Raw genomic sequence first — 24,105 nt, forward strand, 5'->3', positions numbered from 1 at the left:
CCCTGCCAAACAGATTTTTAAAACAGGCTCAAACCTTCATTTGATGTTACATTTGGCCACACTAGTAATGAAAGTGAGTTCATGTCCTTCCTTATGTGGAATTCCTGGACCTGGTCTCAGTTTCCATTCCTGGCATCTTCGAGTAGAAAAGACACCCATCTGAAATTCTGCTGCCAGTCACCGTACTGAGCTGGATGAACAAATGCCAGCTTCTAAATTTTCAAACACACTAATAGATAAGAGTTACCCTATATTTTCTGCACAAGAGGATCACAAAGCCATTAAGCTGATGGTGCTAGTCCAGGGATAGGAACCTGTAGTGGGACCCCTGGGTATAGGGCAGTATATAAATTCTAATATAATAATAATAATAATGGGACGCGGGTGGCGCTGTGGGTTAAAGCCTCAGCGCCTAGGGCTTGCCGATCGTAAGGTCGGCGGTTTGAATCCCCGTGGCGGGGTGCGCTCCCGCTGTTCGGTCCCAGCGCCTGCCAACCTAGCAATTCGAAAGCACTCCCGGGTGCAAGTAGATAAATAGGGACCGCTTACTGGCGGGAAGGTAAACGGCGTTCCGTGTGTGGCTCTGGCTCGCCAGAGCAGCGATGTCACGCTGGCCATGTGACCCGGAAGTGTCTCCGGACAGCGCTGGCCCCTGGCCTCTTTGAGTGAGATGGGCGCACAACCCTAGAGTCTGTCAAGACTGGCCCGTACGGGCAGGGGTACCTTTACCTTTTTAATAATAATAATAATAATAATAATAATAATAATAATAGTTGTCAGGGATTATGGGAATTGAAGGTCCACAGGTTCTCATCCCTGTTAGACCAAGGACAGATTTGTAAGTTGGTTTTTTAGGTGGCAGCTCTCTCCATGCCCAGAATTCCACATCAGATTTTGTATTTTTGTCTTTAATTCAAACTGCCCTTTCGTGTTACATTTAGCTAAGTTTGCACATGTGGAATGACTCCCGTATTTTCAAAAATATAACTGCCGATCCATTCATGAATGAAGGAGAGAATAGGGGTTGCAGGCAAATTTGCTTTTGTCTTAATTATATGTGGGGAAACTAGTGATTTTCCTGACTTGGAGGAGCTCCATCATGACAAAATTTGATCATTCATTGATCCGATAAATGTCATTTCTTCTTTTTCTCTTCTGTTATCTTAGAACTGCTTAAACATAATTTGAAGGAGTAAAACACACTGCATGAAGACGTGACAGAAACGTGTGTTATCATAGAGTCCTATATGAAATGGACAGCCCATTTCAGCACTGCTGCTTCTTGTGGAAAGCACAGTAGAACGTCTAGAAAATTAAACTCAGTGACATGGATTGCAAGACTAGAAAAGGTTTATTTTTGAGTATACCCACAGACTTTAATATATAGTAAAGAGTGAATGGTTTCTGGATTATACTCTGGGTGTCAGTAATACAATGGTACCACGGGTTAAGTACTTAATTCCTTCCGGAGGTCTGTTCTTAACCTGAAACTGTTCTTAACCTGAAGCACCACTTTAGCTAATGGGGCCTCCTGCTGCTGCCGCACCGCCGGAGCACAATTTCTGTTCTCATCCTGAAGCAAAGTTCTTAACCCGAGGTACTATTTCTGGGTTAGCGGAGACTGTAACCTGAAGCGTATGTAACCTGAAGCGTATGTAACCCGAGGTACCACTATATAAGGAATTTGGGCATGAATTTCCAGGTCGATATTTTTATTTCCAGGGCTCAGGTGCACATAAATTTAAAAATAGAGTCATGGGTTACTTTATAAGTTACTACTGTGTTCTTGTAACAAAGAATCGTGTTACCTCTTACCAGATCATAAAGGACTATATACAGGCAGCCCCCCATTTATGCGAGGGCAGGGGTGACAACTTGCCCTCCACACACATTGGAGGGGGAAGCATCGTGTGACGCAACAAGTGATGTCATGTGACATGCCCCGCCCAGTGGGACATGCCGCAGGGCATGCGCTGGGGGACAGTACACACAGAGAGCCAGTGTGGTGTAGTGGTTAAGAGCGGTAGACTCGTAATCTGGTGAACTGGGTTCGCGTCTCCGCTCCTCCACATGCAGCTGCTGGGTGACCTTGGGCTAGTCACACTTCTCTGAAGTCTCTAAGCCTCACTCACCTCACAGAGTGTTTGTTGTGGGGGAGGAAGGGAAAGGAGATTGTTAGCCACTTTGAGACTCCTTTGGGTAGTGATAAAGCGGGATATCAAATCCAAACTCCTCCCCTTCTTCTTCTTCTTCTTCTTCTTCTTCTTCTTCTTCTTCCCCCTCACTTGTTCCCTCCCGGGTGGGGGGTGAGGCACCCGGAGGGTGGCAGCGGCAGATGTCGGCCCCCTGAATATTGGGGGGGGGCTGGGCTCCCTGGTTCAAAATATTGAGGGGGCTGGAGCCCTTAGTGCCCCCTATACCCGTGCAAGGGTTAAGTTCTGGGTTAAGAGCCAGTGTGGTGTAGTGGTTAAGAGCGGTAGTCTCGTAATCTGGTGAACCGGGTTCATGTCTCCGCTCCTCCACATGCAGCTGCTGGGTGACCTTGAGCTAGTCACACTTCTCTGAAGTCTCTCAGCCTCACTCACCTCACAGAGTGTTTGTTGTGGGGGAGGAAGGGAAAGGAGAATGTTAGCTGCTTTGAGACTCCTTAAAGGGAGTGAAAGGCGGGATATCAAATTGAAACTCTTCTTCTTCTTCTTCTGAGGCACCGCACACATCAGTAAAACCACATATAATGGAAACCTGTTGAAAAAGCCTGCGAAGGCTGTGCCCCCGTTCTGCCCTTTTAGTGGCATTTCAGTGACATCTTTATGACATTTCTGGGTTCGTGTGTTGCACGTCAACACAGTCGTGCACATATTGAACATGTACTTTAAAAGAAAATGCAGGGAATGCTATAATCTAGCATAATAAAAGTTAACATGCAGTCTAAAAATACATGCAAGCCATCCTTTGATGCTCCTACTGAACTTTGCGTCTTGAGCCCTGCAATAAATATCATTGATTAGGACTTGTTACTTTCTTCTCTCTCTCTTTTTAACCAGTCACTTGGCAGCTGGGATGCTGTTGCTGGGGGATGGGCAGCCAGCTTCAAGCATGAAAGGATTAAGATGAGCTTGCTTGGTAATTGAAAGCTTTCTGAAGCCTTGTACTGAAATATGAAGCTCATCTGACTGTTTTTCCATGTAAAGCTTTGAACCGACTTCCGTTCTGTCCTCCCTTTTGTACATCCCAGCCCTCCGCTGTTCAGCGAAGCAGGGGTTTGGTATCCTGTTACCGCAGCAGAAGGCCAGATGCTCTCCGACACAGTTCACAAAGAGATCACTGTCAAGGCTAGGAGGGAAAAGGGGTTTTCGGCATGTAATCAGCGAGACGAAATGGCCCATTGGCTTTAAGGGCTAACGGAGGCAAGAGCCGGCAATCCACTCTGCTGAAGCCAAACAGGGGACAACTTCATTACACCCTCCTGAGGTGGTTAAAGGCAGGGCAGAAAGATTTATCTTTTTCTTTTAAAAGCTCATTTCAAAGAGTAAGAAACGAGAGCAGTGAGAGACATTAGGACAGAATAAAAATGATGATGTCCAGCTAGAATAAACAGCTTAGAAATGCTGAATGGGCTCCACTCTGTGTGTAAATAGTAAAAGTAAAGGTACCCCTGACCGTTAGGTCCAGTCACGGATGACTTGGGTTGCACGCTCATCTCGCTCTATAGGCCAAGGGAGCTGGCATTTGTCCACAGACAGCTTCCGGGTCATGTGGCCAGCATAACTAAACCGCTTCTGGCGCACCAGAGCAGCGCACGGAGAACGCCATTTACCTTCCTTTACCTTACCTCTGAGTCGAGAGTGGATTTCATGCTCTGTATTCAGCTCATAGTGGTGAGGAGGAATGAAAGTCCCCTCAGAGTATCTGGTTTATATACATTATTTACACAATGGGCTGCACGTGATTGCCTAATTCCGGAATTCTCCTGTAGGCCAATCAGGTTGTGGATTCACTTGAATCTGGAGCCGGATTGGGTGGCTCCTGCAGACCAATCATACTGCTGCATTCTGAATCCTATTGTTCTAGGACCAATCAGACTGCTGCATTTTGGATCCTATTAAACTCGGTACGTAACAGTAATAATGATCCCAGTACCAACAGGAGATCTACATGAGGCCTTGTAGCTATATCCTATATACCTCAGCTGAGTGGCAATTTAAAAATGGTTGCTAGCACCCCAAAAACATTTTTTGGTGCGATATACGTAGCTCAGGTGCCACTGTGGCATAAAAATTCCTAATCTGGCTACCTCCTACGCAGTGGCATAGCGTGGGGGGTGCAGGGGGGGCCGGCCGCACCAGGCGCAACATCTGGGGGTTAGGGGGCGCAAATCCACGGGTTAGGGGGCGCAAATTACTTGCCTTGCCCCGGGTGCTGACAACCCACGCTACGCCACTGCTCCCACGCCATGTGCTCCTGCAGTAATCTTGGGTTTCTAGCTTGCTCACGCACACACTCTTATGTGTTCTCATTATGAACTTCCACTGAGCGTTGTTGCCGCGTACTCTTTTAGAAAAAGCCCAACAGCTTTCAAAGTCCAGATTAAGAAGTGTATATTTATCCAATTACTGTAATTTGACATTTTTAAATCTCCCAAATCCTACTCTTTGTCTTGCATATTTCCTGGCAGCTGGTACAAAACAATGACTTTAGTGTCTTCTTGCCTGTGATGAAGTAAACCAATTTACGATAAAGCCTGCGTATTGATTCTAGGACATGAATTTCTCTTAACACAAGCTGAAAACATGCTGTGACCTTTTAAAATGGCTTCTGTTGCCGATGGTGGTCATCCCATGTCCTTTATAACCTTCCCCCTTATATCTGATAGGCCGAACATTTGCTGCTGCAGCCTGCTGGAAGATTCCATACAGCCAAATCTACAAAGTTATCCAGCTTGTGTGTTCAGCCTGAGCCTACTTTGACCCTTAAACATTGCTGATTTTCACTGGTGAAAATTTAGATTTTGTATACGTTCCCCTGGAAATAAATTCCACTAAGTGCATGGAATCTGCTCCCCAAATTATTCTGCATAGGATTGACATGCTATTCACACTTACTTGGGGAGTGCCTTTGATTGAACATGGTGGTGTAACATCTCAGCATTTTAAGATCGAGGTGTGTACATCTGTAATCCTACGCAAATATAGCGAGGCCAAAGTCTTATTAAAGCCAGTGGCACTTATTTCTGAATCAACATGGTTAGGATAGGACTGATAAACCCAAATATTCAAGCTCTAGCTGTGGATCCATTCCTATTTAAATAGCTGATGAATTTAAAATTCCCCAGGGATTTAAATGACTGAGTGTTGGAAATTGCACTTAGATCTTCAGGCTAGCTAGAATATGTGCAGAGTCTTATGAGATGTGTTCACTATATGCTAATTGCTCATCCAGAGAAGGTCAAGAGTTCCCATTTAATCCACCTAAGGCAAATGATTGCTTGACATTTGCTTCTGTTCTGAAAAGTGCCTGTACAAAAATGGCACGCTTTCCTTTAAGAAGTGCTCAGTGTTCATTCTCGTTAGCTGTGTAAAATTAAAACTCTTTAATCTTAGGGTTGTGGGTTTGTGCCCCACACTGGGCAAAAGATTCCTGCATTGCAGGAACTTGGACTAGATCAGGGTTCCCCAACCTTGGGTCTCCAGCTGTTTTTGGACTACAACTCCCATCATCCCTAGCTAGCAGGACCAGCAGTCAGGGATTATGGGAATTGTAGTCCAAAAACAGCTGGAGACCCAAGACTGGACTAGATGATCCTGATGATCCCTTCCAGCTTTACAATTCTATGGTTCTATGAACTATTTATTTCTTTTGTACAAAACAAGAGAAGCTCAAAACTATATATTGATATATGTGAGTATACAGTGGTGCCCCGCAAGATGAATGCCTCGCAAGACGGAAAACCCGCTAGACGAAAGGGTTTTCCGTTTTGGAGGTGCTTCGCAAAACGAATTTCCAATGGGCTTGCTTCGCAAGACGAAAATGTCTTGCGAGTTCCTGCGGGGTTTTTTTCCTCCCCCCCCTTTTTCCCAAGCCGCTAAGCCGCTTAACAGCTGATCCGCTAAGCCGCTTATCAGCTGATCCGCTAAGCCTGCTAAGCCGCTAATAGCGCTAAGCCGCTAAGCCGCTAATGGGCTTGCTTCGCAAGACGAAAAAAACCGCAAGACGAAGAGACTTGCAGAACGGATTCTTTTCATCTTGCGAGGCTCCACTGTAAATTAAGATCTGGTAGCATACAGTGAGGCAGGGGGGAGTATTTGATCCCCTGCTAAATTTGCCTGTTTGCCCTCTGATGAAGAAATGACCAGTCCATAATTTTAATGGTAGGTTTATTGTAGCTGTGAGAGACAGAGTAACAACAGGAAAACCCCCCAGAAACCCAGAAGACAAAAGTCGGAGATTGTTGTGCATTATAATGAGTGAAATAAGTATTTGATCCCTTTGCAAAAGATGTCTTAGTACTTGGTGGCAAAGCCCTTGTTGGCAATTACAGAGGTCAGGCGTTTCTTGTAGGTGGCCACCAGGTTTGCACACATCTCAGGAGGTATTTTGTCCCACTCCTCTTTGCAGATCCTCTCCAAGTCACTGCCATTTCAGAATCAGGATGATTAGAAAAATGTACGAAGCCATTCATTTGTCTGATCCTGATGTTTTTGCAATTGTCATATGTCATGAAAACAGGTTGCATCCCAGACAGTTGGATAGCTGGATTGATGGGTAAAGGTAAATGGTGAAGGACCCCTGGGCGGTTAAGTCCAGTCAAAGGCAGCTATGGGGTTGCAGCGCTCATGTCGCTTTCAGGCTGAGGGAGCCAGCGTTTGTCCACAGGCAGCTTTCCAGGTCATGTGGCCAGCAGGACTAAACCACTTCTGGTGCAATGGAACACCATGATGGAAACCAGAGCGCATGGAAATGCTGTTTACCTTCCACCGCGGTACCCATTTATCTACTTGCACTGGTGTGCTTTCAAACTGCTAGGTGGGCAGGAGCTGGGACAGAGCAACGGGACCTCACCCCGTCGCGTAGATTCGAACTCCTGACCTTCCAATCGGCAAGCCCGAGAGGCTCAGTGGTTTAGACCACAACGCCACCCATATCCCTAGGATTGATGAGTAAACATTACTGCCAGTTTATCAAGGGGATGTGAGAATTATCCTAATCCTTGCCTACCTCAAGTGTTTCGGATTGTCGCAGGCTGGTGCAACTTTCAGATGAATCTTCCCATTCAAACTGCGTACTTACAGAAATGCATTTCTGCAAAGCTTTGTGGAGAAAGAAAAAATAACCCCATAGTATGTGATATTTTAGGGTCACCGGAGCATGGATAATAATTCTGCTGTTTGCCTCTGTTGTTAATAGCCATCCACTTAACAGATCTCTCCCCACTGACATTTTCTATAGCTTTAATTTGTTTCTGTGCATGGTCACCTCCACATATGCACCAGTGGCATTTAGTCCCAGACAGGAGTCTTTCACAGCTTGCTAGCACCTACCATATGTCTGCATCAAAAAGCCCATTCAGCACTTTATCGAGATCATTGTGCGGCCTTTGCCTCCATGAATGGATCTGCTGGCTTGACTTTTTCCTCTGTAGAGTAGGTTGACGGTGCACTTTTCTGAAACACAGCCTGGAAACTACATTTAGAACAGAAACATGTCTAGGAAAAATTAGTGCATGCTATATTAGGATGTATGCATATGCCATTTTCAGTAACTGCTGATGCTTAATATCATACATCTTAATTTATACCAGAGGGTAAAATAACATGTAATGTATTCAATTGTGTTCTGGGTATAGTGAAGCTTTTCCGGTAATATATTTGTGTGGGGGTGGTGTGCTTCTATTTATTTATTTTAGTCATATCCAGTCTTGCAATATTGCTAGTCTTGGGCACCTGAACGTAGCCAGATGCCATTGTGACACTAATGTGAGGTCTAAATTTAGATGCTACCTTAATCCCACACTTTGGCTTCCTGTCTTATTTTCTTGTTTCAGAAAAATAATTTGAAGGGCAGGGAACCCTGTTTTGCCATCCCTGTGTTCATGTATACAGTGGTACCTTAGCTGTCGAACTTGATCCGTTCCGAGAGTCCATTTGACTCCCAGAACCATTCATAAACCAAAGTGCAGCTTCTGATGGGCTGCAGGAGCTTCTGGCACTCAATCAGAAGCCACGGAAGCCGCGCCGGACGGTCGGCTTCCAAAAAAATGTTCACAAACCAGAACACTTACTTCTGGGTTTGCGGCATTCGGGAGCCGATTTGTTCGGGAGCTAAGCTATTCGACAACCAAGGTGCCACTGTAGAAGGATGGCTTGGCCAAATGCAGTTTAAAAGGTAAAGGGACCCCTGACCATTAGGTCCAGTCGTGGCCGACTCTGCGGTTGCGGCACTCATCTCGCTTTATTGGCCGAGGGAGCCGGCGTACAGCTTCCGGGTCATGTGGCCAGCAGGACTAAGCCGCTTCTGGCGAACCAGAGCAGTGCATGGAAACGGCGTTTACCTTCCCACCAGAGCGGTACCTATTCATCTACTTGCACTTTGACATGCTTTCAAACTGCTAGGTTGGCAGGAGCAGGGACCGAGCAACGGGAGCTCACCCCATCGCGGGGATTCAAACCGCCGACTTTCTGATCGGCAAGCCCTAGGCTTCAGTGGTTTAACCCACAGCGCCAACCGCGTCCCAAATGCAGTTGAAGGAATCTAATTTGAGTAAAGTAGAATTGGAAACGAGGGGTCAAAGAAAACAAACTCAATTCAGTGGGGTTGTGCATAGAGAAGTTCCCAGTAGATTGATCTCAAGTTCTGCACCTGCAGTCCCACCACAATCAATGAAAAGTCCAGGTCTCATTCTCTAATGCCGCGGGTCACCTTTTAAGCAAACAACTTTCCCTCCAACTCTTTGGCAGTCGGCTTTGAAAGAAGCACTTTCAAGTTCCTCTTGGTTGTCTTACAGTTTCTCATTACAAGGATTCATGGAAATTGAACAAGGTGTAGGTTGCAATCAATCATGTCTAGAAGCAGCCCAATTGTAATCGGGGATTGCAACAGCACCTTCATCCAGCTGCTATCCTCAGCGGTATTTTCTAAGGAAATGAGATAAATCCTAACAACAGAACCCTTCAACCTTGCATAAAACGCCCAAGAACTGCTCAAGAGTTCTGTCTGAATGTAATTTAATACGCCAGTTTGTGTGTGTGTTTTTCTAAAATGTCATCTTCCCAACTGCCTTGCCAAAATGTTTGACTAACCTTGAGGTGACAGCAATAAGTGATATGCAAGGAAACTTGAACATTTAGTCCCCACGTTCAAGCAAAATTTGGCATTTGGAAAGACCTTCTATTCCAGAATTTTCTTTAAAAATGCCATTGAATTAATCCTCCAAAAGTATACCCCATGGTTAATACATGCTAATCATTCCTTCGTAAGTGCATCCTCTGGTGATAAACATGAAATGTCATACCTTGGTTCAAAAATGCCTTGTGACTTGAACATTTTGGCTCCTGAACACCACAAACCCAGAAGTAAATGTTCCAGTTTGTGAACTTTTTTTGGAAACCAAACGTCTGACGTGGCTTCCAATTGTATGCAGGAAGCTCCTGCAGCCAATTGGAAGCTGTGCCTTGATTTTTGAACGTTTTCGGAAGTCGAACAGACTTCCAGAATGGATTCTGTTCGAGAACCAAGGTACGACTGTATGTGCAAATATGCTGTTGCACATCTAGCAGCCCTGAGAGTATTCACACCTCCTGCTGTCACTGCAAAATACATTGTTCCAGTGCAGTCGTTGCACACATTCAGCTGTATGATCTGTAGAGCAGGAGAAGAGAACTTTTCAAGCCTGGTGGAACTGGTTTTTCTCTCACTCACCCTTCCTGGGCTATGTTAGACAGGTGGGTGGACCTGTCCATCTCCTGATGTCACAATGATGTCAGGAAGCCTTTTTTTGCCCACAGGGATCTTCAGAAGCCACTTTGAAGATCTGAAGTCCAGTTAGAAGCACCTTGAGAGGACCTTCTGAAGACGTGGTTGGATCACAAGAAGCCCATCCCATATCTTTCAAAGGAGCTTTTCTGGTGCCATCAATGTCATATATGATGTCAGGTGTTGAGCAGATGGCTGTGACATGGACAAAATGGCCTCGTGGGTCCACTGAAGGTGCCTGGCAAGCCTAGCTAGACCTGTGCGTTGGGGGTTTCCCCATTCCCCCTGTACAGTAACAATCGATAGGCAAGCTGGTGTGAAGGCATGTTGAGATAGTCACTCCCGTTTACAGGATCTGTCCGTGGGTCAAGAGTGGTAAAGAACTGGAACGAGATCACAGAAGGGAATTTTGGACATCTGCCCGGCACTAATGGCGGAAGGCTAGATCTCCCTTTGTCTTGGATGTGATGCACTGAGAATTGCCTTTCTGCGCAGAAAGCGAAAGGAACTTTGGATTACAACAGGAAAATAAAGGAGAAAATTAAACTATTTCGCACAGAACTACAAAGGCCTAACCCGCTTGCTAAATGAATTCAGAGGCTGTGATAAATAAATGAAGGATCAGCATTGGAAATGTTTTATTGGGACTGTTTGGACTAATTAAGGAATGCAGTACAATATTAGATCAATATTAGATCATCACTCCCTGAACTTCAGAACATGGGAAGTCACCCAAAGATATATAATTTGGCATGAATATTTGGCTTTTTTTGATTGTATTATAATTTTGAATGTTTTGATGTGGTTTTTACTGGATTGCTAAAATGGAAAAGTTAATAAAAAAAATTTTTAAAAAAGAGAGGTAAAGAGCAAACACACCAGGTCCAAGTACAATGTTTATGAGGGACACATGTGAAATGGATTTTATATTTATGAGGAGTAACAGGCACTGTATGTAAGGAGAGAATAATGGTCAGCTGTGATAATGGACTAACTTCAAGTGAAGGATCAAGTGGATATTAAAGAAGAGATGAAGTCGAAGCGGGAAACCTGATTTTTAAAAAAAGAAATTGTATTAAAGTAATTTGGCCTAATCTGTAATAATTTGGAAAACCAATAAAACAATATTATAAAAGAGAGAGGGAAAGAGCGTGCCTAAAAATGCAACGGGCCTAGTAGCGAATTCAGACTCAAGGAGTTGAGATCTCAAGATGTTGCCACCAGTGAGGCTTCCTGTGTCAGCATTTCCTTCAACTGGCCAGTGGTGAATGTAAAAAACCTTTATTCCCAATCGCTTATATGCAGTTTATCTTTGGCATTTGCATCCTATCTTGTAGTAAACAAATATATCCACACATAGCGCACGGCAGGCACGAAAGAGATTCTGCTGTGTGTGAAAAATCATCTCTGTGGTGCTGAAGCATGGAGGCTGCATTCAGACCAGAAGAGCTTGGCAGATATTTGTGTCTCTGGCAGGGAATGTGGCTACTGGTTGACGGATTGAGCATTTCATGGAAGAGCTTCACTATTTATCTGGGCAGAAGTCTCACTTTGTTTCCACAATGGCAGTTGTTGTACCTCTCATCCTTCATGAGTAGAGCCATTTTCTTTCCAGATTGTGTCCTGCCGGTTAACTTCTTGCCATTGCATTCGAAAAGGTGCCGTATCAATTTCTCCTGTGTTGTTGGCATCCTACTAATCCATTTTAAATCTAGGCAGTTCAAAGAGGTGCTATGGTGGTTTTTCTGGAAATGCAAGCTTTTCAGCTTGCCAGATAGAACGATGCCCCCTCCCTCTGTTCACTGTTCTGGGGGGGGGCGGTTTCCCGGTTCCCCCCTAAAGTATGGTTACCAGATTTTTTTTAATGAATCCGGAGACACTTTTTTATTTATTTTTTGAAGTTGAGTAGCAACAGGGGGTCAGTAGAGGGGATGTTGAGGCAAAAGCAGTGGCGTAGTGTGGGGGGTGCAGGGGGGGCCGGCCGCACCGGGCGCAACATCTGGGGGGAGTGCGCTCGCACTCGCAGCTCTCTGCCCCTACCAGGCTCACTCACTCTCTCTCACTGCAGTGCTGGCTGTGCGAATCCGATCCGGGTCGCCGCCCACTGTGGAGGGGAGGGTGCCAGGCATGCGGTGCGGTGCGGAGAGAGAGCGAGGGACTATCTGGGGGAGGGACAGTGCAGCGGGGGGGCACAAATTACTTGCCTTGCCCCGGGTGCTGACAACCCACGCTACGCCACTGGGCAAAAGACCCTGGGCCCAAGCACACATGCATATTTTATAAAGGTGCAAAGCCCTTCTTTCACACCCTGTGAAACATTAATGTGCAGAGTTTTTAAAAAACTTGGCAACGGCGCACCACCCGCACCTCCCGAGCTTCCCCGATCAGTCAAAACAAAGGGGGAAGGGGATAGGAGATCTGTACTGCTGGATGTCCCTGCTTCCCCTTCGGCAGTGGCGACGGCAGCGGCAGTCAGCAGCCCAGAGCCAGCCTGGTAGCACAGTTGGCTCTGGCTGGCTTCAGGAGCTGCTTACTGCTTGCTACAGTGTCGCCCACCATTTTTCCTTGCCAGAAGTCCCCATATGATGTGTTACGCACAAGACACATCATATGGGGACTTCTAGAGAGGAAAAATGGCGGGCCCAACAGCAGCGAGCAGCTCCTGAAGCCAGCCAGAGCCAACTGTGCTACCATGCTGACTCCGGGCTGCTGAGGCTGTTGCTGCCATGTTTACCGGGGACAGATTTGCAAATCTGGGGACTGTCCCCGGGAACCAGGGACATCTGGGAACCCTACCCTAAAGTCTATTTTATAGCAATGGGGGAAGGCCCATTGCCCTAAAGGAAGTTCTTGTGCAGGCTTCCAGTGATGGGACTAGTCAGTAGAATCTCACCTATACCTTCTTCAAAAATCTACTTTAGGGTATTCTTCCACGTACTTCTCATCCCCTGCTTTTGGTAAATGTCATCCGACTTGTAGCGGGATGGATGCAATACACAGATGTAATAATTCAAATTCATAATGTATTAATAATAAAAAATCCTAGAAAATTTAAGAAATAAATACAGGAGAAGTCAGAAGAACTGTTGCTCGATAGCAGAGGGCAAAGTGTTATGAAATGTATGATTGATTTGGGGTCTTTAGATTTCATGCTTATCCCAACCTGTTAGTTACAGCACAAATCTGACTAAGGTAAAGGTGAAGGTACCGCTGACCATTAGGTACAGTCGCAGATGACTCTGGGGTTGCGCACTCATCTCACTCTATAGGCCGAGGGAGCTGGCGTTTGTCCGCAGACAGCTTCCGGATCATGTGGCCAGCATGACTAAGCCGCTTCTGGCGAACCAGAGCAGCACACGGAAACGCCATTTACCTTCCCACCGGAGCAGTACTTATTTATTTACTTGTACTGTGACATGCTTTCAAACTGCTAGGTGGGCAGGAACAGGGACCAAGCAACGGGAGCTCACCCCGTCACGGGGATTCGAATCGCCGACCTTCTGATCGGCAAGTCCTAGGCTCTGTGCTTTAAGCCACAGCACCACCTGCATCCCTACAAATCTGACTAGTTCAGTTTAAACTGCATTTAAGGGAGAGGGGTGTTTGACTTGTATGAGTTGCATTCCTTGTTCACTGGTATGTTATGTGTTATGTTGAGGCAGAAAAGGCCAACTAGATGTTTAGCAAATGTAAGTGGAATTATAGGGATATGAAATTTCTTTATCTCTACCTGTTTTATTAGAGCTTCAGGATGGACGTGATGCCTAAAGGAAATGATTATCCTAGATTGTGAAGAATTTTCTGTATGGATTTTTATTTTATTTATTCTATTTTAGAAAAGTTTTACATCATAGTCTTTGCTGGTGCCAGCTCAATGGGCACAGAAAAACATCTCGCAATCTCAACCCCAAGTGACTTCCCTAAGAAATGTTCAGATTATTTTTTAAAGTCCTGCACCTTCCTAGCCTGAAACAGAAATATTGAAAAACAAAATAGAATGTTTGTGAAATGGCATTTCTAGCCTTCTGGAAGGGAACGGCCTTGTTAGCATCGCCAGAAATCACTGTTGCGATCTCTTATAGGCTTAAAATAAGAAGACATGCAATTTAGACAGGTCACAGAACCCATTATTCTCACAAAGGAAATACAACCTTGAGGAAAGACGTCTGAGTTGTGTGTGTGTGTTAAATAGTTTACAGACTCATAGGCCAATTGCAACAGGTTCAGAGGAAGGAAACGAAGATTGCCAGCAGTGTGGAGAATAAGTCCTATGAGAAAAGATTGGAAGAACTGGGTATGTTTAGCCTAGAGAAGAGGAAACTGAGGTGGTGGTAGCAATGGGAAACATAAGGGCATCTCCAAATAGCTGAATGCCACAAAAAGGGGCGGAAGACTTGTTTACTGCTGCCCTAAAAGAGAGGGCAAGATGTTAAGGGTTTAAGTTACAGGATGGTAGAATCAGCTGAACATCAGGAGAAATTCCTCTTACAATTAAGAACAATTCAACAGCCAATTTCTGGGAATGTTCTAGGTCTGCTTTCCTGCATCTAGGCCTGGTTTCCTGGTTCTGTTGTTACAATTGTGCGGCTATCGTGCTTTAAAACATTGAAGCCAAAGAATCTAAGACTCGTGGGATCTACATGTGCCACGACCTTATTTTTTCACTGAAGAATGTAGCAAATAAAGCTACAAATAAGTCTCACACACTTTCATTTTTCAGCTTGTATGAATGTTAGAATTCCTGCTCCATGATTGCAGTCATAGGATTGTTGTCTATCACATGACGGTATATGTTTTGACTCCACAGAGGGGGAAGTGACGGAAACAGGATGTTTGTGTTACTGTGTTCCGTGAAGTGGGACTGTTGTCCTTTGTTCTTCTTCTCTTTGCTGTCTGATGCTAGAGAGAGAGGGAGCCATGTTGCAGTGCTCCGTGTGTGTTTATATGTAAATAAAGTAGATTAGCCAAAATGCTGAGTTGCTGAGGTCTGTTAAGCATGATGCGCAAACTCTGCGGATCCCTAAGTGTGCCAATGTCTGTTGGCAACGGTCGCTGTGATGTTCGGGCTGAAGAAAGCTTTTGAAGCTCCCGAATGATTGACCAGGAGGGAGAGAACTTGCCAGTCGGGCATGTGTCTCTGCCAGAGTCCTACTCGAGTGTAGGCTGAACTCCTGACAGTCCACACTGAATGTTTTACCATTTGAAGCGTTCATGTGCTCCCCTCATGTTTGATCTGGAGGGTCCCCCAACTTTCTGGAATGGATTTAGGGAGAGTTGCACATGGAATTACCACGAATCCGCCCCTATTTCGCTGGTGGAACCTTACTGTCTCCTGAGTGACACTGTGGGCAACAGCCCAGTGATAAGAGAAAAGTTTGCTTCTAGGTGACCTGTTTGGTGAGCATTCATAGAACCATAGAACTGTAGAGCTGGAAGGGTCCCCAAGGGTCATCTAGTCCAACCCCCTGCAATGCAGGAATCTCAACTAGATCATACAGGGCAGGTAAAGGTAAAGGGACCCCTGACCATTAGGTCCAGTCATGACCGACTCTGGGGTTGCAGCACTCATCTCGCTTTATTGGCCGAGGGAGCCGGCGTACAGCTTCTGGGTCCTGTGGCCAGCATGACTAAGCTGCCTCTGGCGAACTAGAGTAGCGCACGGAAACGCCGTTTACCTTCCCGCCGCTAGAGCGGTACCTATTTATCTACTTGCACTTTGACGTGCTTTTGAACTGCTATTTGGGCAGGAGCAGGGACCGAGCAACGGGAGCTCACCCCGTCGTGGGGATTTGAACCACCAACCTTCTGATCAGCAAGCCCTAGGCTCTGTGGTTTAACCCACAGTGCCACCCATATCCCTTTACAGGGCAGGTAGCCACCCAAAAACTTCCAAGGAAGAAGAGCTCACCATTTCCAAGGGAGTCCATTCCACAGTTGAGCTCTTACCATCAGAAAGTATTATTCTGTTTTTATATGTGCTGGAAGTCACCCAGAGTGGCTGCCAGATGGGTGGGTAATAATAATAATAATAATAATAATAATAATAATAATAATAATAATAATAATAATATTTGTATCCCTCCCTCCCTGGCTGAGGCTGGGCTCAGAGTGGCTAACATCATAAAAACAACACAATAAGCATAAAAACAGATATCAATGAATTAAAATACATCTTAAAATTAATTCAGACAAGTTAAACTCTGGGCAGGTGGCAATTATCAGGGTGGAACTGAGAGTGGCTAATACTTGCCAGGAACAACTGTTTCCACTGATCATACAGGGACCTGTGAGTGGGTTGGGGGCCTCCTTCAGGCTTGTTTTATACAAAGGAAAGTGAGTCAAACTGCATCCTGCCCAAAGGCCTGGTGGAACAGCTCCGTCTTGCAGGCCCTGCAGAAAGATGTCAAATCCTGCAGGGCCCTGGTCTCTTGTGGGGGAGGGTTCCACCAGGCCGGGGCCACGGCCAAAAAGGCCCTGGCTCTGGTCGAGGCCAGTCTAATTTCTAATAATAATAATAATAATAAAAGGTCTTCCTGATGTTTAGTCAAAATCATTTTGTTAGCTTTGCTCTAGTTCTCATTCACCCTAATTTGTTTGCAGAAGGTATGTTGGGAGGTTAGACAATGTTCACTGTTTACTGAGCATTGCTATTCCCAGAAGTTGTTCTTGTTGTTATGGAAGGGAGTTTATTGCACAAGGACATCAAATCGGCTTGAATTGCATGGGATGTGATTGAATCCCACCCACAAAATAACCACAGCCTGAAAATGACTTGAAATTATTTTGGATCTACTAAAAGATGCATTTATCAGGGTGATTTTTATGAATATTTTTTACAATTATTAACACTTGAGAATTTTGCATTCTTCTCATTTTTTTAACAGGAGTTAAATTTTGCTGCCATCTAGGTTTCAAAAGTAATTGAACTGTCGGATAAAAAATAATTAGAACAAGTAAAAGGCTAACAGATATGAGACCTGATATTTCTTTGCTACAGTTACCTTTTTGGTTTATTACTCAGTTCATGATTCGTAGCATACAATGTAACTTGGGGTGGTGGGGGAGTATTATTAAGCCTGTTTTAGAGGGGGAAATGTAGCCATTAGAGCTATGTTTTTGTATGCTTCTTGCTACAATTGTAGGAACTGAGACATTTGTTTTCTCTGCTCTTTGTTTTCCAAATCTTCCTTCCTATTTTGTGCGGACTTGGTGACATTTCGGCTCTTCCCATCTTCTTTTCCTCTGCCCTTTTCCCTCCTCCTCTCAACAGTTGAGATTTATTACTGGCTTCATATTACTTTTAGTATCTCAGTAACACAGGAGAAGTTTCTTATGTTAGAAAACTCAATTGCAGCCTTACCCTCTCTTAGTTCATTGTGAAAAGTGCTTTGAGATACTGCAAATGAGGACTTTGGAAAGGACAAGAGTCAACTTAGTCAAATCCTTTGCTCTAAGGCAGGAAGAGACCCCAGCCACAACTCCTAATATCAAACAGAGCAGTGGCGTTGCGTAGGTTGTCAGCACCCGGGGCAAGGCAAGTAATTTGCACCCCCCCCCCCGCTGCACTGTCCCTCCCCCAGATAGTCCCTCACTCTCTCTCTGCACCGCACCGCACCGCATGCCTGGCACCCCCCCCCCAGTGGGCGGCGACCCGACGGCTCGGATCAGATTTGCACAGCCAGCACTGCAGTGAGAGAGAGTGAGTGAGCCAGGTAGGGGCAGAGAGCTGAGAGTGCGAGCGCGCCCCCCCCCCCCTGATATTGCGCCCGGTGCGGCCAGCCCCCCTGCAGCCCCCACGCTACGCCACTGAAACAGAGTGGTCACTTTGGAACATGATTTGTTGCTAGAAAAATCTCTAGACTCAGCAGGAAAAAATACAAATCATGAGCCATATAGATTTTTTTGATTTTTTAAAAAAGGTAAAGGGAACCCTGACGTTTAGGTCCAGTCGTAGCCAACTCTGGGGTTGTGGAACTCATCTCACTTTATTGGCCAAGGGAGCCGGCGTACAGCTTCCAGGTCATGTGGCCAGCATGACTAAGCCACTTCTGGCGAACCAGAGCAGCGCACGAAAACGCCGTTTACCTTCCCACCAGAGCGGTACCTATTTATCTACTTGCACTTTGAAGTGCTTTCGAACTGCTAGGTTGGCAGGAGCAGGGAGCGAGCAACAGGAGCTCACCCCATTGCGGGGATTCAAACCGCCGACCTTCTGATCGGCAAGATTTGAGTGTGGAATACTTTTGTACCTCTAGTATAATGATCAGTGAAAAACAGTGTGGTCAAAACTCTTCTCATAAGTAGTAGTAATAGCTCCACTGGGTGACCTTGAGTTTGTCACTTTCTCTCAGCCTAACCGACCCCACAAGGTGGCCGCAATGATAAAATTGAAGGGAGGATATCTGTGTGCGTTGCCCTGAATGGCAAGATGCACGTATAATTAAATGAATAGCAACAATCGTGCAATCTATAAGCAGGGATAGTGATCTGTACAGTTATTTCTCTAGGGGCTGGGATCTACGGTAAGTGAATAAGGATACTATAGATGTTTTAAGAGTTAAGGATTTTAAGTGCATTGGCTCTGCTAGTTTGAGAAAAGAGAGACACAGCAGTTCAGCAGCACAACTTATTTATTCATTAGCTTTCTTGGCTAACCTTTACCATAATGTCCCAGGGTGGGGTACATATTTTTTTTAATACAATTATGAAACAAACAAAACAGTTACAACCATAAAACAGGAAAAGTACAAAAACTTTGTGTATGTGTGTGTGTGTGTGTAAACAGTTATAATACAGTGGTACCTCGGGTTACATACGCTTCAGGTTACATACGCTTCAGGTTACAGATTCCGCTAACCCAGAAATAGTGCTTCAGGTTAAGAACTTTGCTTCAGGATGAGAACAGAAATTGTGCAGTGGCGGCGCAGCAGCAGCAAGAGGCCCCATTAGCTAAAGTGGTGCTTCAGGTTAAGAACAGTTTCAGGTTAAGAACGGACCTCCGGAATGAATTAAGTACTTAACCTGAGGTACCACTGTAGTTCCAATATATGTGCAGGCTAGGATAAATATCTCCACCGAAAAGCGTTGTTGAAAGGCGAAGCTCCAAAAAGACAACATGGATGGTACCTGTCTAATGTAACAGAAGGAAGTTCCAAAAAATAGGTGTCACCACACTGAAGGCCAGATTCCCATATTGCATGCATCTCCTGGTTAAGATGTTATCCACAGGAGGCAATTTTGATGATTGGTGGGATATATAAGGGGGGAAACGATCTTTTAGGTTTCCTGATCCCAAACTGTAATACATGGACTACTCTTGCATTGTAATCCGAAACTGTTTAGCATTGCATTTTAGCGATTCCCTCTTTTAAAAAGTAAGTAAGTAAGTAACAGGTTTCATGGCACCTCTAACAGCCAGTGGTTTTCTCTCTCCCAGACTCTGCCTAGAGGTTTGGCAAATTATAAAAAAGAGTGATCTTTTCAGCCTGTTCCTATGCCCATGCCCATCCACTCACAAATATGTAAATAAATCACAAGGCCTATAGGCAGGTTATTGATGCTGTTTCAAAAAGAGAGCCATTACTAGTCTTCATTAAATTAGTTTTACCTTCAGTTTACAAAACACACCTGTAAAAGCCAGCACTCCCCAGATAAGCTGTGAAATGTCCAGATTTGGGAAAGGGTGAGAATAAGTGCTTTTCTGTCCTATATACTTGGTCTGTATAAGTTTTTTTTCTAAGAGCCTTTTCAGCAGCTACCTCATATCTTTGAAACTCCCTCCCTCAAGAGGTTTGTTTGGCTCCCTCCCTATCTTCTTTTAAATATGCATTAAGTACTATATTTTTTGCTCTATAAGACTCACTTTTTCCCTCCTAAAAAGTAAGGGGAAATGTATGTGTGTCTTATGGAGCGAATGCAGGCTGCGCAGCTATCCCAGAAGCCAGAACAGCAAGAGGGATTGCTGCTTTCACTGCGCAGCGATTCCTCTTGCTGTTCTGGCTTCTGAGATTCAGAATTTTCCCCCCTTGTTTTCCTCCTCCAAAAACTAGGTGCGTCTTGTGGTCTGGTGCGTCTTATAGAACGAAAAATATGATACTTTTTTTCTCTCTTTGAGAGAAAGAGGGTGGGGTGGGTTTTAAACTGATACTGCTTTTAAAATGCTTTTAAATTACAGTACATTTGACTTAGCTTCCTGGTCTGAGTTATTTCGTGCTGCTGTTTTAACATTTTATATACTGGTCTTATATTGTCTATCTTTTTCCATTTGATTGTAAGCCACCTTGGAGCGGGGTGTGTGGGGTGTGGACTTTGTTTTGCAACATGGCACAGAAATTCTTAAATAATTTTTACAGCACTGAGTGAATTATCAGCTTTTTGCAAGTATTGAACCCCAGAAATGAAAAAAAAAGTCACTGAAAACAGCAAATAAACCCAACTTACCCTATTTCAGATGACACACCTTCACTTTACCTCTTTTTAATAGTGGTTTTTAACAGCATTTTCTTTTTCTTTTTTGTTTGTTTGTTTTGACAAAGCAATAATCATAAATAAATAAGAATAAACACGTGCACCCTACCATTGAAACCATTCCATTGTAACTATCCAACCTCCCAAAATTTCAACACCTCTTGTGATGGCTTGACACCTTTCCGTTTTAACAGTACAAATTCTACAAACATCCTCCACATCTCTTCAAAATCATTTCTCCAGCATATTCCCTGTCTTTCCATAATGGCACATGTTAATTTTTTATTAATAGCTATATCCCACACCTCTTCATACCATTCTTCCATTTTATATTCCACTTCCCAGCTATAATAATTCATGCAGCTGTCACTAAATTTGTGATCAAGTCCTCCATAGCCTGTGAACCTTACCTCCCTCCCTCCCTCCCTCTTTCTTTCTTTCTTTCTTTCTTCCTTCCTTCCTTCCTTCCTTCCTTCCTTCCTTCCTTCCTTCCTTCCTTCCTTTCTTTCTTTCTTTGCAATCATCTGGCTTGTGTTTTGGGTTGTTTGAACCATCCGTTTTACAAACCGAGCAGAGAACTAACTAAAAAGACAGTGGAATGTTGTGAGTTGTGTTAAGGGAAGGGAGCCAAGTTATCCCGATGAAAGCATTGATTTTGCTGAGACTTATTCTGTGCTAATTCTTTCTACAGTGGCTAAGAAATCCCGGCCCCCAGCACGAGAAACGAACTTTGTTTGGGGACATGGTGTGCTTCTTGTTTATTACTCCGTTGGCTACCATCTCTGGCTGGCTGTGTCTTCGGGGAGCAGTGGACCACCTGCACTTTAGTAGTAGGCTAGAAGCTGTTGGCCTCATTGCACTCACTGTCGCACTCTTCACAATTTACCTCTTTTGGACACTAGTAAGTACTCTTTTTTTTGTTGTTTTGTTGTTAAGTTTCATTTAGATTGGAGAGCCATGGTTTTTTTCATGTTGCCATAATGTAGCAGTGTTCAGAGATCACCCTGCACAACTCTTGTTCTATCAAAAGAGGATCCAGCTTCATAACTTTGATTTTGACTGTGGAGATGTAAAGTTATTATACATTTATTTATTTGATTTCTCAACTTAAAAATATATCAAAAATAAATCATAAAAACAAGATTCCAAGGAATATCCTGGACTTCCATCCTCCGCAATGTGGGTCCTATTATTAATCAGTTCCTCCCACATATTTTATGATAATCCAAACCGTTTACTTCTCCCATTATGTCAAGAATCAACCTTAAACTATGAGTGCTATCCCAACCCTACCAATGCTTTTAACTGTTTAGAGTGGTCTTTAAGATAAGTTATCAATTTTCCCCATTCCATATTAAACTTTTGGTCTTCCTGATTTCTGACTCTTCCCGTCATTTTAGCCGTTTCAGCGTAGTCTATTAACTTCACCTGCCATTCTTCTCTGGTAGGGACTTTATCTTCTTTCCATCTCTGGGCCAGTAACATCCATGCAGCCGTGGTCGCATACATCAATAGTCTTTTCTGCTCCTTTGGGATTTTGGCACCTGATAGATGTAAAGCTAGCCTCTGAACATAGGAACTTTGGACAGGCTCTAATTAGAGAAGGGAGAAGTTGAATGGACTTGGAAAAATGGGCTGAAGAGGCAGGGCACTTCAGTTTCCGATGTGTACACGCAAAGGAGAAGTGGATGCTTCCCTCCTACAAAACAATACCTTTCCATATCAGCTAAATGCAAAATAAAATCTGGAGTATAGGGATCCCACCCAGCATACATTCCTTTCCTCAGTTAGTGGGTGTTGGAAGAAAACGTTTGAGACAAGCGTGCTTTCTTATTCTAATGCAAATTCTGCAAGACAGCTGAACTTGCCTCAGGACAAGAAGCTCACAAGACCTTTCTCAGTCTCCCTAAATAGGTCTTCTGTTGACACTGGGCAAGAGCAACCTGGAATGCACTGAACGAACTACAGTGGGAAAGAACTGAACCGTTCTCATTCCTTTGATATGGAGTACTGAAAAGTCAACGTTTTCCAAGGCTCAGTGATATTCAGAAATAACAAGTCTGAAGCTGTTAGTTTAACACTGTAGGTTAGACAACGATAATGTTGTTACAGTGTTGAAAGGTTGGTGTTGTGGGGGGGGTTTACTGCACTAATTTGAGTTCTAGCACTTTTAAAAATACAATCTGGTTTCCTCGTCTAGACATCTGTGACTTGGTGTCACTGACTGAACTTGCTCCTCTAATCTGTGGGAAAGGTTGGCAGCTCGATCACAAGTTCGTTGGAGACAGAATACATGAATACGTCAAGTTGGCCTTATCTGTTTCCAGGGGACTGCCAGTCTGATGCACAGGCATGGAGAAATTGCACTGAATTCTCTTGCCTGGAAGATGTCTTATTGTGGCACACGGATTTGGGGAAAGGAGCAGCTCATAAAGCAGGGATGGGGATGGAAAAACCTCTGGTCCTCCGGGTGTTACTGGACTCCAGCTCCCCCTCATCCCTAACCATTAGGCATGTTGGTTGCAGCAGATGAGAGTCTGAGGTCAGCGCCCCACAGGCATTTTGACATGGAAGTAGAAGTGCTTTCGAAGTTGCACTTGCAATACTCACACTTTTGTGTGTGTGTTACTATGAGATAGCAAGTTTAAACTGTGTGTATATCACATCTGAAATACCCTGATGTGAAAGGCAAAAACTGACATCCCTGAAATTGCTTCTCCTTCCTTGAAATTTTGCAGTACCTGATCTGCTCCTCCATGCACCCTGCCTGTTGTAATAATCAAAGTTGTAGTAATGGAAACAAGTGAGTTCCATCTATGTTCAGGTTTTCAGCAATGTGCAATAACTAACCTGTTGACACACTAAATCGAGGGTGGGATCCTTTTTTGGGTGCATTCCCTCATGCGGGGACTGGATCTCTTCAGTGGGCAGAGTGAGAGGCAGGTGGACCAACAGTCGCGACTCTTATCTGAGCACAAAAGCCTACATTTTGAGCCACGCCAATGTCAGAAGTTTCTGTACAGATGCATATCTCCCCGGCCTCTGTCCAGGGAAGCAAGTGGGCATCATCATAGTTCAAGGACACATTCCAGCCAGGCAGAATCTCTCAAGGAGGCTGTGGCGTGAAGAGTCCCAAAGAATGAACAGAGGGCCCCATTCTGGCCCTAGGCCTGAGATTTCCCATCCCTGCATTAAATAGATATTTTGAGTTTTGTGAACAAAAAATATTGTGGCATCTTAAAGTAGCCTTGGGAATTCCATGCAGTAAGAGTGGGTTAGTGGACAGAGACACAGATATCTCCAAAACCAAAGTGCTGCACCAACAAGTACAAAATAACCCCTCTGCAGCACCACAAATCCAACTCAGTGGTGTAACATTGGAAAATGTCGATCGCGTCTCCTACCTGGGCAGTTATCTTTCCACAAGGGCCGACATTGATGCCGAAAATCCAGCATCGCCTGAGCTCTATGAGTGGGGCTTTCTCCCAATTGAAGTGCAGAGTGTTTGAGTACCGGGACATTTGCAGGGAAACCAAAATGCTTGTTTACAAAGCTGTTATACTACCAACCTTACTGTATGCTTGTGAAACATGGACCGCTTATAAACGCCATCTCCAACTCCTCAAAAGATTCCATCAATGGTGTCTTCGAAAAATTTTACACTTCACT

General features: G+C 44.5%; 1 protein-coding gene across 2 annotated transcripts in view; it reads left to right on the forward strand.

Annotated features, from left to right (window-relative positions):
- The window catches only part of MARCHF3 (membrane associated ring-CH-type finger 3), a 184,593-nt gene that overhangs the window by 145,073 nt on the left and 15,415 nt on the right, over positions 1-24,105 (forward strand). For both annotated transcript variants that reach the window (XM_083404367.1, XM_083404368.1), the window contains one exon: positions 21,128-21,337. In XM_083404367.1, coding sequence (XP_083260493.1) covers positions 21,128-21,337 — 210 coding nt within the window. The remainder of the gene's footprint in view (positions 1-21,127; positions 21,338-24,105) is intronic.

This window comes from Podarcis tiliguerta (genome assembly GCF_965153285.1).
Source record: "Podarcis tiliguerta genome assembly, chromosome: 11".
Classification (NCBI taxonomy): domain Eukaryota; kingdom Metazoa; phylum Chordata; class Lepidosauria; order Squamata; family Lacertidae; genus Podarcis; species Podarcis tiliguerta.